The sequence below is a fragment of the Balaenoptera borealis genome, assembly GCF_965194805.1.
Source record: "Balaenoptera borealis genome assembly, chromosome: 6".
Classification (NCBI taxonomy): domain Eukaryota; kingdom Metazoa; phylum Chordata; class Mammalia; order Artiodactyla; family Balaenopteridae; genus Balaenoptera; species Balaenoptera borealis.
The window spans coordinates 13,356,726-13,375,845 of NC_138863.1; the positions used below are offsets into that span (position 1 = coordinate 13,356,726).

General features: G+C 43.2%; 1 protein-coding gene across 3 annotated transcripts in view; it reads left to right on the top strand.

The window, feature by feature from the left end:
* The first annotated feature begins 6,135 nt into the window (after positions 1 to 6,135).
* The window catches only part of DOCK10 (dedicator of cytokinesis 10), a 299,794-nt gene continuing 286,809 nt past the window's right edge, over positions 6,136 to 19,120 (top strand). For 2 of the 3 annotated variants that reach the window (XM_082395837.1, XM_082395839.1), the window contains exon 1: positions 6,136 to 6,356. In XM_082395837.1, coding sequence (XP_082251963.1) covers positions 6,234 to 6,356 — 123 coding nt within the window. In that variant the 5' untranslated portion in view covers positions 6,136 to 6,233. The remainder of the gene's footprint in view (positions 6,357 to 19,120) is intronic. The other variant, XM_082395833.1, reaches the window with a different exon arrangement.

Consider the following 19,120-nt stretch of genomic DNA (forward strand, 5'->3'; position numbering starts at 1 on the left):
GTATTTCTGTGAGAATTGTGAATGCCTGGAGTAATCAACATATTGAAGAATAAGAGAAGGGCACTGAAATGCCTAGAAGAATAAAATAAATGCAGGGTTTAACTATGCATGTAAGAAATTGAAAAGTTCCCATTCTATGTTTACTAATCATTTCCTTCTTCTTCATATCAAGCCAAAATCTGCCTCTCAGTAATTTTTACAGATGGAGAAATAAAGGTCCTGGGACATTAATTCCCTAAGGCCAGACTACAAATTAAATCCAAAGCAGGATAGAAAACCCAGAGACTGGTTTCCCGTCCAAACTGTTCTTTCCTTTCAAGTATGTGCCTCTCTTTGAGATATGCCCCAAGGATTCTGGTGGACTTATAGTGCTCTGCATGTGGCGTGTGGGCAAAATATACAGCCCAGCAGAGAGTTTCACATTCAAATCACATTATGTTAAGTGAAATTTTCTTCCAAAGAGTGATCTGTCTTCTAAACACAGTAACAAATCCATATCAAATTTAATTCCTTTGCCCATAAACAACATGGAGGCACTCAGCTTTGTCAAATGGCTCTGGCTCTGGCAAAGACTAATGTATGCCCATAAATATCACACCTCTCAAATCATATTTTCCGTGCTGCTTTTTAATATTCCCTTGGCAAGGGGAAGAAAAGCGTACCTTATGAAATAGGATTCAGCCAAAAAGCCACTGGAAATAAATTCAATTGTTTAATTTTTATCTTAATATTAGAGAACAAAGAAATGTTTATGGCAAAGTATTTTTCTTATATTTTGGTTTGCGATTCTGACACTTTATTTACTTATTGCTGAATAGGACAAATTGTATACTTTCAATAGCCAAATACAATTATTTTAATTTACCCACCCCAATCACAGTCACTACAGTGTCATGGTAAGCCACCTACTTCTGTGGACCTCTTTTCCTATTATAAAAAGAGGATAAATGTACTTTTCCCTAGATAGGGAACCAGGAAGGAAGTCTTGATAATATCACAGAATAATTTTAGCTTAGACATTTGTACCCTAAGCCTTTTTTTATTAATTAGCAAAATGCTCCTCCTTCTAATTTCAATGTTATTAAATTATCTCTCAGTTTTATCTTATGGACAATGGGGGCAATATTTCATGCTTCATCTGCCTTTTAGGATGAATTATTTTAGAATCAAATGAAATAGTGACTATACTTTGTAAACTGTGTAACATTAGGCAAACTTGAAATGGTTAAACCTTGAGACAGGCTGATGGCCAGGCTGACGCCTAGGGTGCAATAGACTTGGTATCACTTAGGAAAGGTGGCTTAATGCCATGGAATTAGTACAAGAGGTATTGCCCTAGTTTCTACAGTCTCTGAGTACCAAAATCTGGACTCACACCCAGGTCTTCAGACTCCTGGACTAACAACTAACGGAATTTTCACACTGTTGGATCTCTAGATACAGTAAAGATAGTACAGTTTTCACTTTTATTCTTATTACTGCTAAAGTTCCTGAAAGCTTTCCTTACTCATAAGACTAGTGTAATCAGCCCTGGGCAAAGTCATGGAGAAGGATGATAGGAGAGGACTATTGACAATTTCATTTTTCTAGTTGTACAGAGCTTCAAACTGTACCAGGGCAGGTAATCAGTGCTTTCTGCATCTTAAGAAAGTCGTTGATGCTTTCGAATAAGGAGGGAGAGTGCCTGAGCTTTAAAGAAGGAAAGGAAGGCAGGAAGGAAGGAAGGAAGGAAGGAAGAGGGAAGGAGGGAGGGAGAGGGGGAGGGAGGAAGCACCAGAAAATCCCATATTATTGAGACAAATGTTTTCAATCTTAGAGCTCTAAGAATATAAACTATAAAATGTTAATACGGGTCCTATCTGAGAGACTCCATTTCCGGAATATTACCCTCCACCCCTCACTAGTGTTTTATGTCAGTTTCTCTATTTGAAATTAAGTTATCTGAAGGCAGAGACCATTTGCTTTGCTCCCTGCCCCCATGGCTTAGGTTGAGATCCTGTCCAGAGTTGAGAGTCCATAAATGTCTACTATTGAAAGTGGGGTCATTTCTTTCTGATTAAATGGCTTGGTCCATGCCAACTCAAATAAAGAGGAGAATTAGAACTTGAAAAAACTTGATTGCAGGCTATGTGTTCTAAATACTAGAAAATATGGAACAGTAAAAGATTGAATTTAAGGTCATTGAACAAAATTTGTCACTTCATGACTTTTTTTAACTTCAAAAATTTTTATGGAATCTGTAGTTAATACCCTTTTGTAATTTCATTGTAATTTCTTTTGTAAAATATTATTTTACTTATTAGTTTGTGAATAGGTTATTATACATATGATACAAAATCCAATAAGCACATAGGGTGTATAGTAATATATATTAACATGTATATTAATATATATTGACACTCCTGTCCCCCAGCTGTCAAGTTCCCCTTCCCAAAAGCAATAACTGTAATCTGTTTCTTGTGCAACCTCCCACACGATTAATTTTAGCACATTTTCACCATCCTCCAAAGAGACTGTGTACCCATTAGCTGTCACTCTCCACTTTCCCCCCACCCACTCCAGCCCTAGTCAACCACTAATCTACTTTCTGTTTCTAGATTTGCCAATCCTGGGCATATCGTTAAAAAAGGTATCATAAATGTGTAATCTTTTGTGGCTACCTTCTTTCACTTAGCATAATGTTTTCATGGTTCATCCATTGTAGCACATACCAATACTTCTATTTTTATTGCCAAAAAATACTCCATTGTATGGATATACCACATTTTATTTATCCATTCAATTGGTGGATATCTAAGTTTTTCCACTTCTTAGCATTATGAATAAGGCTACTGTGAACATTCTTGTATAATACAACTTTTTATGTGAATACATGTCTTCATTTCTCTAGGAGTGGAATTGCTGGGTCACATGGTAACTCCGTGTTACCATTTTATCGAACAGCCAAATTGCTTCCAAAGCAGCTGTGCCATTTTATATCCCTACTACCAAGGCACAAGGGTTCCAATTTCTCCACAATTCCCACATCTCCCCAACACTTGCTATTTTCCATATTTTCATTATGACCCTTCCTGTGGGGTGGTATCTCATTATGGTATCTCACTGTGACTTTGATTTGCATTTCTCTGATGACTAATGATATTGAGCATTGTCTATTTACGTATCTTCTTTGGAGAAATGTATGATCAAATCCTTTGCCCATTCTTCCATTGGGCTATTTGTCTTTTCATTGTTGTGTCACATTGCTTTCTTTGTTTTTGTTTTTTTTTTTTTTTTTTAACTTTTGTTTTTAGAGCAGTGTTAAATTCACAGCAAAATAAAGAAAAAAATACAGAGATCTCCCCCTACCTCCCCACCTGTAAAACCTCTGCCATTATCAACATTCCCCCACCAGAGTGGTACATTTGTTACAACTAATGAACCTACATCGACACAGCATAATCACCCAAGTCCATAGTTTACATTAATTAGGATCTTCATGGCACTTTCATAGGTTTGCCTTTACAAAGCATCTTAGCCATGTGTCTCCAGGGAACTGGGAGATGGGTGACCAGCAAAGAGTCAGAGAATCCCCAATTAGCAGACCTGAAGTTATGTCTCTGCAGCAAAGAATATGTGTGTCTATGCAGACACTCAATACTCTATCCTTGCAATCCAGAAGGCAGCTTAACTAAAAGCTACATGATTGTCAAGGGCCGTTATTGAAACGTCCTGAGTGTAAAGGTCACTTACATTTACCCTCCTTCTCAGTGTGACCCATGGAGTGAACATCGTACAGGGTAAGGGTAGGACAAATAGGCATCTGTTCATCAAATCCTCTCACACCAGTGCTCTGGGTAACCCCCTGAAGCTGGAGAAAGCAAAGTTTGTAGTAATAAAGGAAGGGCGAGTGATTTTCTGTTACTTGATACTGTTAAAGAATGGGTTGCATGGGTTCTCAGTGTTTTGGAGCAGCTCAGTGCCTTGCTTGCCACACCAAGGACACATTCTGAGGAATTTTCAGGTACGCCAGCCTTCCCTTCCAGGATGCCTTTCTGTCTGTCTCTACCTCAGGCACTCTGAGCTTTCTGACTGCACCAGCCCATCTAACCCTTGGGAAAGTCATCCACAAATCAATATTACCGAGCAACTCCTGTGTGCCACGCAGTGTTGTGAAACCATGGACGAAGACTAGATACCTCTTCTTGGGAAGCTCAAGTTCTTTCAAAAGTGCTTAATGAATTCTCTCTCTCAAGAAAATATGCATTTGAAAGCATCACCACAAGGCACACCTGTTAGAGGAGGGTGTGGCTGGAGGGAGATACTCTCATAGAGATCTTGTGGGTCACCACAAGGCAACCACCTACTTTGCTTACCCTTAAAGGTGACCTTGGTCACATATTGGGTACCAGTGTGAAAGCATATAATGCCAGACACAGTAGTTTGCTATGAAGGGTGTAGTAGAGCCGACCAGTGTTTCATATGGCACTTCCCAAATCTTCCAGAGCCTCTGCCCATCACGATTTCTAAATAGAATGTGCTGAAATGATGCCACACCAGTACCTCTGGCTAACTGAATCCCAGATATCAGAGAGCTGACTCAAGTGCATCTATCAGCCACTTAAGAGTTCTTTATACCCAAACACAACCTTGTGTTAAAACTACATATTGGCTTGGGAAAAACGTCAGGGTCACAGATTTATAAAAAGCTGTTAAGAAAAACCTAGAATACTTGGAGTGGCTGCCCTGAATCTCTGCAGACTGGTATCCTAGGGGCAGGGGCTGCTCTTCCCGACTCCCAGCCCCACATGGAGTTGGAGAACCACCCTGGGGTGTGACTCAGGATGAGAATTCTCAGAAGACTTTAATCAGAGAGCTGGGGACAATGTGCAGGCCAGATGCATGTGTGGCAAGAGTGGGAGAAGAAAAACAACACAAATATAAGTCCACCCGCATACCTGACCCACACTCCCTGGGAAGGCCACCGTCAGTTCCAGCCAGCTCACCCTATGTGATACTCCCCAGCTTCTTACCTCACATTAATTACCCTGATTTATTGGTTTCTAGCTTGTATTATCTGAAACTCCCTTGTTCACGTATTTGCGTTCTTTTTTTTTTAAATTTTATTTATTTATTTTTGGCTGTGTTGGGTCTTCGTTTCTGTGCGTGGGCTTTCTCTAGTTGCGGCGAGCGGGGGCCACTCTTCATCGCAGTGCGCGGGCCTCTCACTGTCGCGGCCTCTCTTGTTGCGGAGCGCGGGCTCCAGACGCGCAGGCTCAGTAGTTGTGGCTCACGGGCCTAGTTGCTCCGCGGCATGTGGGATCTTCCCAGACCAGGGCTCGAACCCGTGTCTCCTGCATTGGCAGGCAGATTCTCAACCACTGCGCCACCAGGGAAGCCCGTACTTGTATTCTTTTATTAACTTGGTTATCTGCTGCCTCTACCCCCAGCTCAAAGACCTCCCCAGCCCCTCACAGCCTTAAGGTGGGGCTGGTAAGTTCCCCTCTTAGCCCAGTTTCCAGAACAACGTGAACTGGAACATAGGCGTTTCATGAATACTGGCTGAGGCATCTATGAACTTGCAAGCTTATTCCAAGGCCCTGAGTGAGGACTTTGGGCAAAGGAGACTTTGAAAGCCTGGCTCGGGAGATGCGGCGGAGATCCCAGCCACCAGACCGTTTATAAGCCTCTGATCCGATTCCAAGGCTGGAAGGGCGAACTGATCTCTGCCCGCGCCCACTCGCCAGCCCCGGAAAGTCGGGGCGAAACCAGCGAACGCGGCCCGAGCTCCAGCCCCGCAAGGAGCCTCCAAATGGGCACGAGGGCGGTGGGCAGGCCCCGCCCGGAGCCCCGCGGCCGCCGCCGCCCCGCGCCCCTCCCCCGCCACACGCCGGTCCCCGGGGCGGCGGGCACAGCCGCGGGTGGCCGGCTGAGCCCGGGGGTTGGCGCGGGCTGGAGCCGCCCCACGCGCGTCCCGCGACCCCCGCTCCAGAGGCGCAGCAGCCGGGCCGGGGCCGCCTGCCGAGTTGGCCGCGCGCGCCCGGAGGAGCGCAGAGTTTGGAAAGTCGTCGCGAAGCTTCGGCGGAGCGCAGGGGGTGGGGGGTGTCAGAGAGAAAAACCCGCCTCTTGCGAGTAGAGCGAGGAAGGGGGCGGGGGGGGAGAGGCTCCGAGTTCCGCTTCCTGAACGGCGGTGGGTAGAAGAGGTCGGCGCCGGCGAGGGCGGCGGGACGCGCGCTCCGGGCCCGCGACGGGCGATGGCCAGCGAGCGGACCCGCAGGTTCACACGGAGCCTGCTGCGACCCGGGCAGGCGGCCGAGCTCCGGCACAGCGCCGCGTCCGCCGCCGCGGTGGCAGTCAGCAGCCGGCAGCAGCAGCGGGTGAGTGCGGCGCGTCCTCCGCGCCTCCCCGTGCGCCCCGGGCTGCTGGGGGCCCGAGCCCGGCCTCCCGGAGCCCTCGGCGCCCCGTTCCCTGCGGCCCCCGGCTTCCCCGCCCCCGCACGGCCTCCGCCGCCGCCTCGCCCGGGGCCGCCAGCGCCGCCTCCGCGAGGCAGCGGCACCGACGCGTGAGGACCGGGGGCACGTTTGGGGACCGCGGACACTCAGAGGGTCAGCCGCGCGGGCAGCAGAAGCGCAGCGTGGGAGAGGACGTGCCTGGGTTTGGGGGTGTGAGGAGGTCACGGGAACGCATCGCGAGCCCCGTGGGCGTTAGGTTGTGGGGTGCCAGAGACCCGAGGGGTGGGGAGTGTACGGAGCGGAACCCCTCGGTCCTCGGGTCTGCGCGCCCCCTTCACCCCTGGCGACTAGGGCGCAGGAGGAGAGGGTGTGATCCGAGGTCCTCGACCGGGCTGAAGCTGGGAACCTCACCTGAACGCTCTCGCGGAAATAAATGCACTTCTCACCCCCCTCCCTCCACGGGGTAAAAACCCACAAACCGCTTTATAGGAGTCCAGAAAGGGCTGAGGGAACAGCACTGGAGAAGACGTGGGTCGTTAAGTATCCAGTGGTTTCTGGTATTTTTCTAAGATGTTCGCAGGGTTCTCCCGCCAACTTTACTGGTTACTTCCTTATTGAAACGCCTTCTAAGAGAGCTGGGTGATTTCCGCGGGAAATCCCTGGGGCAGCAGCCAGACGTTCTCATCTGATGCCCAAATCATATCCATACCTCCCCAGATGTTCCTAAGTTCCAGTAGGTGTCACACTCCGTGTTGGAAGTGTCAGGAGGAAGCAAAATGAACTCTTGTGGGAAAGGGAAGCGAGTGGGAACAGACTTAAAGCAAGACTTGGGTTCAGCAGCGACACTCTTGGCCTGCCTTTGCTGGACCGGAATCCCACGTTGTGGGTTTCATTTTACTATTTGCCAGGAAATATCATTAGGAATTAAACGGCTTCTTTTAAGAGTGTCAAAGAAAGTGTTACTCTTGCAAGTCACCCATCAGGAGGGAGCCAAGAGCTGCTCAGAGCCAATTCCCACAGCCAGGACTTTTCTCTAAAGCCAGAGGTCGGAAAGTTGAACAGAACGGAAGCTAATTGCCTGGCAGAGGAAAGAGGCATCAGATGCCCAAGAGGGTGAGGGTGATTGGAGTGTGAAATGAGTCAGGAGTCAGTGGCCAGGGTGCCTTCTCTTTCACTTACCACTGGCTGCAGTCTGCAGGTACCCAGAGGGGATTTAACTGTTAGCAGACCCTGTGCCAGGGGCTGCCCTGGTTCTGATATCAGCATGCACATTTTCAAGGCAGGAAGGATAATCGGTCAAAAAGAACATTTGAAAAAAAGGTTCAGCTGGAGTAAAAATAGAGATAGTAAAATCTTCAGGCATGCATAGAACATAATTTTTACTTTGGAATGATTATTCAGGATTGTGGCTTTGTCATTGTCTGCCATTTGCTTTAAGATAACTTTATTTTGCAGTTGATTCATTTTACCAAATCTCAGTAATGATCTGGTAGAGAAGTGCAGAGAAATAAGTAGCGTTCAATTGGAGTAAACAGCCCTAAATGTTGTTTTTGATTTTTGTTTTATTTTTAACAGGGTTCTCCTAGAGTTTTTGGAGCACTCGACTTTCCTTTAAAGAATATGTATCCTAGATACCTTTGTACGCAGACACACACATTACTTTCTCCAAATTGATGTCAGATTTGAAATCCTAGGGTATCTTGTCAAAATGAATAAGCCCAGTGTCTTAAAAAGAGCTGAGGGAAGGGGTGATTCGCTGGGAAAGGTGTCCCTGCCCCCCTCCCCTCACTTCAGCACCGTGGCCAACACTCTGGAGCCAGCTTTTGCCAAGACGTATCAAAGGATCTTACCCATCTAGTCAGGCAGCTAGGGCAGCGATTTTGGCAGCACGGAATCATGTGCCTGGCATCGGTCCCATCAGTTAACTCTTAAAGGGAAACTGCAAAGTGATGCATTCTCTGAGGTGGCACCCAAACTCAGTGGGGTTCTGTGGGGCAGAGCATCCCTTTTGAACCTAAAACCTTGTAATTGGACTGTGCAGTGAAGATGAAGCTTAGCTTACACTGATCCACTTCCTTAAGACTCTTTGTGCTTGTTGCTTCAAGTCCTCAAATCCTAGTTGTCAAGGGAGAAAATGAATAGTCTGGGGGAAGAAGATTATGGGGAGCCCAGTTCAGTACAGGAAGTGGAATAGTGTGTATTGGAGCAAGCTGTCATCTACTGAAAAAATATTTGAGACACACTAGAAAGTCTTGCTGAGAAAACCTGTCTCACTGCTGGATTCATACAGTACCCTTTCTGAAATCTGTCTTTTGGGGACCGAAAATATAAATACAAAAAATATATAAATATATATAAATACCTATATATCATACAAACATACACATAATAGGACAGGAAATCTTCAAAATGTGTTTGGATTATGGAGATCAGAGAACGAAGAGATGCTGAGTGAGGGCATTTACCGGGAGGCCTACTTTTAGGGCAGTTGCTGAGGAAAGTAGAGGGGGATTCCAAAGCAATGTTGATTTTAGTTTTAACCCAAGGCACTGTAGTAGCTCATATGCAGGCAGACTTCTAGTGAGGACCCACCTTATTCTGCATTCCTCTTAAGAATAATAATGAAAAATTATCTGCACTCCCAAGTTCGTTGCAGCATTTTACACAATAGCCAAGATATCCCATTACAATGGATATATAATATTCCATTGTGTGTGTGTGTGTGTGTGTGTGTACACACACACACACATATTATTTAACCTTAAAAAAGAGGGAAATAGAAGGAAATCTTGCCATTTGTGTACATTATATTAAGTGAAATAAGTCAGACACAGAAAGACGAATACTACATGAACTCACGTATGTGTGGAATCTAAAATGGTAAAACTCATAGATGCAGAGAGTAGAACAGTGGTTGCTGGAGTGGGGAAGGGAGCAGAAGGGGAAATGAGGAGATGGTCATCAAAGGGTACAGATTGGTCACCTCTGCACGATGAATGAGTTCTGGAGCTCCAATGTACAGCGTGGTAACAATAGTTGAAAATACTGTATTGTACACTTGAAATTTGCTAAGAGGATAGATCTTTAAATCTTCCCAACACACACACACACACACAATGGTAACTAGGTAGAGGTGATGGATAAGTCATTTAACTTGATCGTGGTGATCTTCCCATGATACATCAAAACATCAAATTGTACTCCTTAAGTGTATACAATTTTTATATGTCAAAGGTCTCTCAATGAAGTTGTTGGGAAAAAAAAAGAAAAAAAAAGAGTGAGAACAATAGAGAACAATTATGAGCAAAAGCCATAGATTTGAAAACAGAAATATTTCCTCCTTAATTATCCTAAAATTTTTTCATAGAAAACAAATGAATCACAACTCATGCAAAGGCCAATCTCAGGATCAAGCACAGCTTAAGTATTTCCTGACCGCCCCCCATTCATAGTAGTCCCCCAAAGCAAACTTGTGTATCGCAGAATCTCAGTTCAAAAATGATTAGGAGCATTTCTCTCATGTCAGGGCTTGAGTGTTTGATTTTTTTTGGTTGAATATACTACTGTGTTGGCCACAAAGTTGTAAGGCCACTAATTAGAGACTCTTTTTTGCTAAGAAGCTCTTCTTTTAAAATGTGTGAAGTGCATTTGTACTTTCACATGAATTAGTTCATCTAGATAGCTTTCTACAGTTGATTAAGCTATAAACATAGGATTGGTGCTCTTTTCTGCATATATATTATATTTGTTTGAGAGATATGGACTTTTATTTCTGGAACATGATTGGGTGGGTCACAGGAATGCAAGACTGAGTAACAGAGAGGGTAAGAACTAACTAGGGTCAGATGATGGGGAGGGAGCACTGAGGCAGGTGGAGGTTTACCAAACACCAACTAATCATCTGGTCAATTTTTGCCTAATGCCTTTTATGTGTTTCCTAGGTGAGAACATACCACTTTATTTACATGTATTCTTTAGGACATTTACTCTGCTGTTACACAAAAATTGCTCTGCAACTTAAGTTGGAATTGTATCCAAATTTATTAATTTCTTTTAAAGAGGAAACATCCTGCTAAAAGCACCTGTACTTAATCAGTGTGTTTTCTCCCTCTCCACCCAGAAAGGCTAAGAGAGGAGAGTATTGATTCAGTATTCCCCCAAATTCCATATCCTCGCTTTGATTTGGTGTTTCCTAACTACCTCTGTTCCCCAGTGGTACTCCTTCTGATATTTTAGGCAGCTTTGAATAAGAAGCAGAACCTTTGACCGACTGAAGATTTCTGGTTGAGAAACTATGAATATGGAAACATGTTTGCAGGGGCAGGAGGAATTCTTAGAAGGAAGACTTTCCTTCCCTCTGAACTTTGTGATATTTAGTAGTTGAGAGTAAGAAGGGTTTTAAGAAATTGAGTGGGAGACACTAGAATTTCCAAAAACTCCTATGCCTGGAGTAAGAGTCAGTGAAATGATGTGGGAAGTGACATTGAAGAAAAATGAAACACTTGTTTTACTGTCAGTGTCTAGAATGAAAGCAGTATGCAAAGCAGAGGCCTGTTTGTTTGGCATTCCCAGCACCGTCTTGTTCTGTTTCAGTTTTTTTTGACAGGGTTCTTCATAACAAGGGTGTTTACAGTTTAGCAGAAATCAGGCTTTAGCACAAATCCCAATCCCACGTTTATGTTTTCAAATGAGGAAAGTCCCTAGCCTGGTGAAGAAGTCAACACAAACTTAGTTTACAAAATCAAGGTTGAATGTTATTATTGACTGTATCAACTCATGTTTTTGACTTCTCAAGGGCATTGCAGAGGTAACTTTAAAAATAAATGGTAACAACGGTGGGCTCTAGAGAACTTTTACATGGGTCAAAAAATGAAAGAATGAATAAGCGTTTTCGTCTGTCTCTTTCTTTACAACCTTTTTCTCTAAGGCCTAGCATAAAAAAAGAGAGCAGTAATAGTTGTTATATAATAAACCATTTGTTGAGAACCTACAAAGTGCCTGACACAGCATTGTTTTATTTCTCAGAGCAATCCTATGATGAAGTCATTATAGTTACAGATTACAGAGGAGGCCATTGAGACTCATAGGGTTAATACCTTGCTCTGAGTTAAGTAACTGACATGGAACCTCTTTTGCATCCTGAATAGCAACCAGTTTTGTAGCTGCTTCCAATAGCATCTCTAAGTTGGAAGACACAAGGATTTTACTTTGGTTAATGTTGCCTTTTGATGGGTAGCTCTACCTAAGGAAGAAGAACTCTGTCCTTCCTACTGGCATTTCAGAGTACCCGTGAGGGGTCGCTTCAGTTTTCTTCTGAGGTGAGAAGCCACAGAAGAGGCTGTTCCAGGTACCCGTGTTAATAATAGATCTTCCCAAGACAACCGGAGCTCAGTGGTTAGGTCCTTAAAACATGAACTTACTTAGCTATCCCCATGCCATCTATCTGGCAAAGCCATAAGCGAATTGTGAAAGAGGGTGGAGTTAATCCTTCTCAAGTCCACTTCTCTCCCAGGATTGGCTGCTTCTCCGTTCTCAATCACTTCACCCACTCCAAGCAAGGGCCTGAAATTTTCCAATGCATCGTGTGTCCTTGACGATGCATATTTCCATTTGACTGGGTTGTGCTGAGATTCTTTTCTCACACGCTATCTTATTCAAAGGAGTGATTCCAAGCGTCTTACAAAGATGCATGTAAGATAACAGCAACGAAAAATATAGTAAGGAGGTAAAAAGCAATATTAGCAACAACAACAAAAAGCAGTGTTAGGAAAGGTCGATGTAGTCAGGAGCAGGTCAGTGGAGTAGGATCAGTATATAAAACGCCTGACCATTAAGTCCTGTAGTCTGGCTAAGGGTGCATCCTAGAGAACCAAGTCAAAGAGGAAAACATGATCAGCCATGAGATTCAGAGGGCCATAAGATAAAAGAAGATAATTTGCTCTAGACATGGTCAGCTTTAACTTGTACTGAGACTCCAAAGACAAGATAGTCTTTTTTCTGTAATTTTTCACAAAGGGAAGCATGATGCAGTGATAGACCCTCATTCCTTAGAATGTGGTCCATGGGCCAACATTGGCATCACCTGGTCATTAGAAATGCAGAATCCCTGGCTCTATACCTGACCTCCCGGATCAGAATGTGAATCTTAATAAGATCCTCTGATGATTTGTAAGCACATTGAAATGTGAGAAACACATACACACACACAAAGCTACAATTTTAGCCGTATTTTTGCAGTGTATTGTCAGGTAAAGGCAATTGTGTGAGGGTCTAGTACACCGTGGTTTATTCTGCAACTCTTTGAAAGAGCCTCTTGAGACAAAGATAAAATTTAGACCACCTAAGGATAAAAATGAGATTTGTTCATTGCTAAGTGACTCTAGGGAAGTCCCTTGCTTATTTGCTTTGTATTTTCTCCTCCATCTAGCACCTTAATTGTAGAGTGAACTTAAGTTAAGCTTCTAGGTTAAGGAAAAAATTCTATAACGTACATGACATAGTTGCAATGTGAATCTGCAAAAGTTCTCACCCTGGTTATAACCCTGAAGATGGTTTCCAGGATGAGGCCAGTGGCACCCCATTTACCAGAGAATTTGAAAGCAGAATCACTCCAACTCTGGTAGGACATGCAATGATGATTACTTATTGCTTTAGAAGATTTATGTTCCCATCATATTGAAACCCTTAGTTATTTGAAAGTAATTGGTTATATCAGAATATCTGATTGCTAGAATCAGAAAATGATGAACCTTTTTTCTTTCAGTCATTGACTCTCAGAAAAAAATGGTTTTTCTTGTTCTCATTTGAATGTCCTAAGGATGGGATTCCATGGAGTTAAAGACCTTGATTTCTCCACATGTTGTAATTAATGTGGTCCAGGACCCCTTTGATTGGCTGTCCTTTACCACCATCTTGGGACACTCTTTCCTCTCCACGACTGTGCAAGTTGAAGTTCCCTCATGCAGTTTGAACCATTTGGCCAGTTTGGGAGTTGGTGTAGTAAACATCAGATCCCGTGAGACTGGAGACCAGAATTCCAGCCCTGGCTCTGTGACTCTTTGCTGAGTCACTTCCCTTTCTGGAGTCTCAGTTTCTTGATCTGTGAAATTAGGACATTAGATGATTGGGTCCTTGCATTTGCCCTTTCTCTGCCCCGGAGTTCTCACGGCTTCTCCTCCTTGTCCCTCAGGTTTTCAGATGTCGTCTCCTCAGGAAGGTCATCTTGGATTCCCAAATGCAAGCATTTTGCCCAGCCTACCTCTGCTACAGACATCTCTGGCTCATTACTGTGCTTCACTTTCCTCATAGCTCTTACCACTATCTCAAGAGATCTTTCTACGTATTTAATTTCTTATTTCTCTTTTCCAGGCTTTCTGCCTTCAAATATAAGTGCCATTGAGAGAAGGGAACGTGTCAATTTCACTACCTTTACGCTGTATTGACTATATGAAAATAAGGAGCGGGGGTCTCCCTTCCCACTGCAAATGAGTGCTTAAGGAAAGTCGGGAGAGTGGGCTGGGTGTACATCAGTGAGAGACTGTAGTGGAGTTACGACTTCAAAATGTCAGGGTTGTCGGTATCTGCTTATGATGTTCCTTGAGCCATCTTCTTCACGGTCTAGTTGGTAAGTGGCAGAAATGCAATTTAATAGAAAGATATTGAGCACATCCTATGTGCCAGGTACTTGACTCGTACAATCTCTTTTACTCCTCATGACAACCGTATGGGGAAGGATTTCTATTCCTATTTTATAGATGAGGAAAGAGGTGCTTGGAGATCAGGCACTTGCCCCAGATCGAATGACCGGTAATTGATGCCTCCAGGAGTCACATGCAGGCAGTCTGACTCTGGAGCCTGTGTTCCCCACGATTAGTCTATTCTGAAGACCAGGTCCGCCAGGCAGACAGGTAGATCTCATTAAACATGCAGTTAGCACCCACGTGAGAGAGCAAAGAGAGAAAAGGAAACCTCAGAGGACTAGCCATAGGAAGAGGCTTTTAAAAAGAGTTTCTCAACAAGAGAAGAGCTGCGGTTACTTTTGCTCTGCTGAGCAATTTTTCATTTATGACATCTCAGCAGAGTGGGATACTGGGAGTGACACCAACTTTGGACACTCTGTCAGTGTGGTTCTCTCCCCAGGACAGGAGTGGCACGGAGCGTGTTAAACTATGCAAACAATGGCTCCTTCATCTCTTGAAAGGGGCATCATTTGATTCTTCTCCTTCTGTAGAAATACATTTCTGGCATGATATGCATGGCGTAGTTGCAGTTGCAGCATTACATCTGTTGCATTGTCTTTTGTAGTCTTGATTTGAATGTTCATGTTTACAAAGGAGAGGGTTTTTTTTCCCACTGAAGTGAGATTTGTTCGCCTCTTATCATTCACAGCAGTGTCAGTGGGCTGGAAAGAAATGCTTGTGTTTGCTGGACTTGACATGTTGACCTACATTAAATGATGTAGAAATAATAAAATTTAATGAATGTGACCGAGTTAGTGGCAATAGAGCAAAACACTTGCCTTTGAAAACGTTAATATTTGTAACTGGATTGCAGTGGAAGTGTCTGCCTCTGAGAATAGCAGAATTAATGGACCCGAATCATCAAAAGTTCCTTTAATTGTGCTGCTAAATGTGAAAATAGTCAGTTTTCCTAATTCAATTTCAGCACACCCTCCTCCCCTGACATGTAGAATTGGGGAAGCGAGGCAGCTCTCTACGGTAAACACCAAAATGGCAGAGTTTAACGATAGGATGTGGAGGAGGGTCTATTGAAAAAGATGACACCATTTATGATGACCACAGTGAGCTTTTCTTCATACAATTATTTTAGTAATTACCAATCTAAATGACTAATCAAGGCTGTCAAAATGACCAGTGACTTCGGGGCTTTCAAAACACGCATTCTATAAACAGAACACAGGCCTGAACATCTGACTTGGCAAACAAGCAAACAAAAAAACTTAACAAAATTCACTATTCAATGAAATATGATAATTAAGTTATTTTCAAACACGGATTGTTTATTTGATTAGCTCTTAAAAGTCCCTTTGTCACACTCTTCAGAAGGAGAAAATGGGAATTAACTTCAGCTGAGTAACCTTCGCAAAAATGAAAGTGATGTCAGAGCTCAGTAACTTTTTTGAAGAAGAAAATCCAAATCTGGAGAACTAATATTCAAAGTCATTTACTTTCATGTTTTTTACATTATTTATTTTAAAATCAGACATTTATTCAAAAGAGGATTTTATTTTCCAACGAAAAGTGTTCCAGTTTACTTTAAAGCCTGTATATCTACAATAGCTATAAAAGTTCCCTGTGTAACTGCCAGTAATAAAATTTATTGGCATACCAATATCCACAGATAAGATTCTTTCAGGACCTTTCTGAGTGCTAACAGGGAAGGTTCATTTATTAACTTCCATTTTTCCAAGTCAAAAGCCATTATGTGGTTGCTATTCAATCAATTTGAAAAATGTATCTTTTTATCATTAGGAAGCAATGGTTTCCAGGCTCTGTAACCTTGGTCATGTCTTTAAGCTTCTTTGGGTTTTAGTTTCCTTGTCTTTAAAATGATAAGGTTGGACAGTAAAACCTTTAGATATGCCTTAGTTTTAAAAATCTAGGGAGTTATTATTCTTTTTAAGAGGTTTTCATAGATGGTTCAGTTTTTTTTTTCATTTTAATAAAACCATTATTGATTAAATAGCTGATTTTAGCAATAGGTAGAATGGCTCCAAATGATCTACAACCAAATTTGTATTTCAGAGATGAAAATGGTAGCACAAAGTGGTTATTTGAGGATGTAACGAAGGGAATAGCATTTATACACCCAAAGAACAGGACTAGTGGCATCAGAATTGTCAGAAGGACAGCCAGCAGTGACAAAGGTGGGCAAGACAGGTTCCTCCGACTTGGTGGAGGCTCAGAGGCAAGCCTGTAACCTCATTTCCTGCTTTCTATTCCTGCAGAGAACTGTGGGCTCCATCTGCTTTAAGACCACGAGCTCTCTGGCTTAACGTCTGTGCCAGGCTCCTCTTAGCACCCACATGACTATGGTATAGACCAGGGTGGGGGGAGTTTGAACCATCCTCCACGCTCCACACCTCTTCCCTGCCATTGAAAAGCAGTAAGAACCTCTTTTTTTTTTCAAGTTCTGTCTCTGTCACCTCCTTCTCACACCTGAGAAAGGTAGTATGATCGTTCCCTGTGATCTTTCTGGTGTGATTTCCGAGCTGTTGAAAAGACAGCAAAATCTTCCTTCCCAGATCATTCTCCTGGCAACCTGATCCCTAACAAGGTCCAGCGTATTTCCTTCAGCAGTTAGAAGTCAACCTTAAAGACACAAGATGGGACATTGACTTGAATTCACGCCCAAGTGTAAATCCATTCCCCAGCAGGTGTACCTTGGAAATCGCCTTTAGGATAAATGGGCGTAAGAATGGGAGGCTTGTACCAGAAATAACGTTTCATCCTTTACTGGTAACTAATCCGATCTCTGGCATGTAAATGCATGACACATGTCCCTGTTGCCTCCCCTGGAAATGGAGAACGAAGTGTGGTTCTGCCCTCACATTTCCAAAACCCTGAGAGACCTTCTGGATAAGCACTGTGGTTATTGTTTCCAGATTTCCAGGACAGCAAGATGGCATACAGTAGTATTTACGAAATGCTTGTTAAATGTAAGAAAGAAGGTCACCCTTGGAGATGACAGAAGTACATGTTAGGCGTGTGAAAGGGAACCTAAGTGCCTGGTTTGCAGTAAAGAAATTCTCAGGTATGTTTTAGAAGAAGTACTTTGGTGAACATCTGACTTGGCAAACAAGCGAACAAAAAAACTTGAACAAAATTTACTATTCAATGAAATATGATAATGAAGTACAAGCATATGGAATGTGCTCAGTTGTCACAAATTGAAGTATCCTGAATGGAACTGAATTCAAGATTCCCACCAAAGGCTATTTAAAGATAAAAAAATAAATTAAAATGTTAATTGGCATGAACGGATGCTCTTGGATAAATAAGACTCAGCCCAGCAGGTGCTAGTGTTGTTCTAACACCAGCCCCTCCCCTTGTGGGCGCCTCAGTGGCACACACAGGCTTCACTGTTCGGCCAGGGGTGTCACTGTCATTCCCTCAGATGCTGTTAGCAGTCACAAGGCTGGGACAGAATAAAACTCTGGGCGGGCTGCAGAAAATGATTGATTCAAATGCAGGAAGCGTGGGCGACAGAGTTTGAGCAGCAGTCTGTCCCCAGTCCCATGATGAAGAGCGTTTTATGTTTTCAAGAAAACACTTCATAAATCACCAGAGCTGTATGAGGTTATCAGGGAATGTGAGTGCTATTTTAGTTCTTCAAAACTCTGCTGCTTTTCTTTAGGTCAAGGAGCTTTCCTGACACTGTTTCAGAGGGTTGTAATAACTGTGCTCTATGTTCTCTTTTTAATTCCAATTTTCATCTAATAGTCTCTTTTTACAGCTGTACTTTGAAAACCTTTATTAACTTGACAACTCAAAATATAGAAAATAATGGAAAAATAAAAACAGTGATCACCCATAATCTCACCACCCACTGGTAACAGCTTTTGGTGTGTTTATTTTAAACATTTGTCTGTTCACAAAAATATCCTTTGACACACGTTTAAGCTAATAGTGAATATTTAAATTTTTCATGTGTGTTCAGTGATTCAAGCTAAATTTCGTCCTGAGAATTCTTTCTTCTGGTGTTTATGTATACCAACTCCACGTGAAATGTATGCTGGGAATGAGAAAAGAGAAATTGTGCTACATTTCTTGGTGTCCTATCATCATAGACATTTAGACCTAGAGGAAAAAGTCTAAAATAGATCAGGAAGTTGAGTCACAGGGAGGTTGAAGTGGATATGGTCAGGGTGACAGAGCAAGGTTGATGATCTCAGACCCAGTGCCTTTTCTCCCTCAGCCCAGAGCACCATCAGCAGCCAGAAGTATAATTTAATATCATAAAATGAAAGTCTAGAATTTTACTCAGATTTCTATGGGGCTTTCCAGTAAAAGTGAATAAGCCTTAAAGCCAATAGAACACCGCTTTCAAAGGAGTTTAAACAGTAAACACACACTTAACCTGTGCGTACACACGTGGCTTACTTCCTGAACATGTGAGGGGGGGTGTTACCTGTTGCTGCTGAGACTCTGTGACCTGTGTTTAGCAGCAGGTTGAAGTTGTGGGTCTCTGATTTGTGAGCGCACCGGAAGGGTGCGGTTGTGCCCTTGGGCTTGTGCCGTTCCTGTAAGCTGACGCTAATGCCTTTTGCTGCCACCTTGAGTGATCTGAATGGTGACACGTGATCTCTCAGGGCCCAAAGAAATGATCAGAACTTGACCGAGTCTGGGCTTCTGTGACTTTGTGGAGACACCAGCACTGTCACTAGATTTCTATTGCTGCCAGAACAAAATTACTACAAATTTGTGGCTTAAATAACACAGATATATTATCTTCCCGTAACGTAGGTAGGAAGTCCACAGCGGTCTCCCCAGGCTAACATCAAGGTGTCAAAAGGGCTGAGTACTTTTCCGCAGGCTGGAGGGGAAAATGTGTTTCCTGCTCATGCGGGTTGTTGGCGGAACTTCTTGTGACCGTAGGGTCAAGGTACCTGTTTTCTTGCTGGATGAAAACTGAAGGCCATTTGCAACTTCTAGACACCAACAGATTCC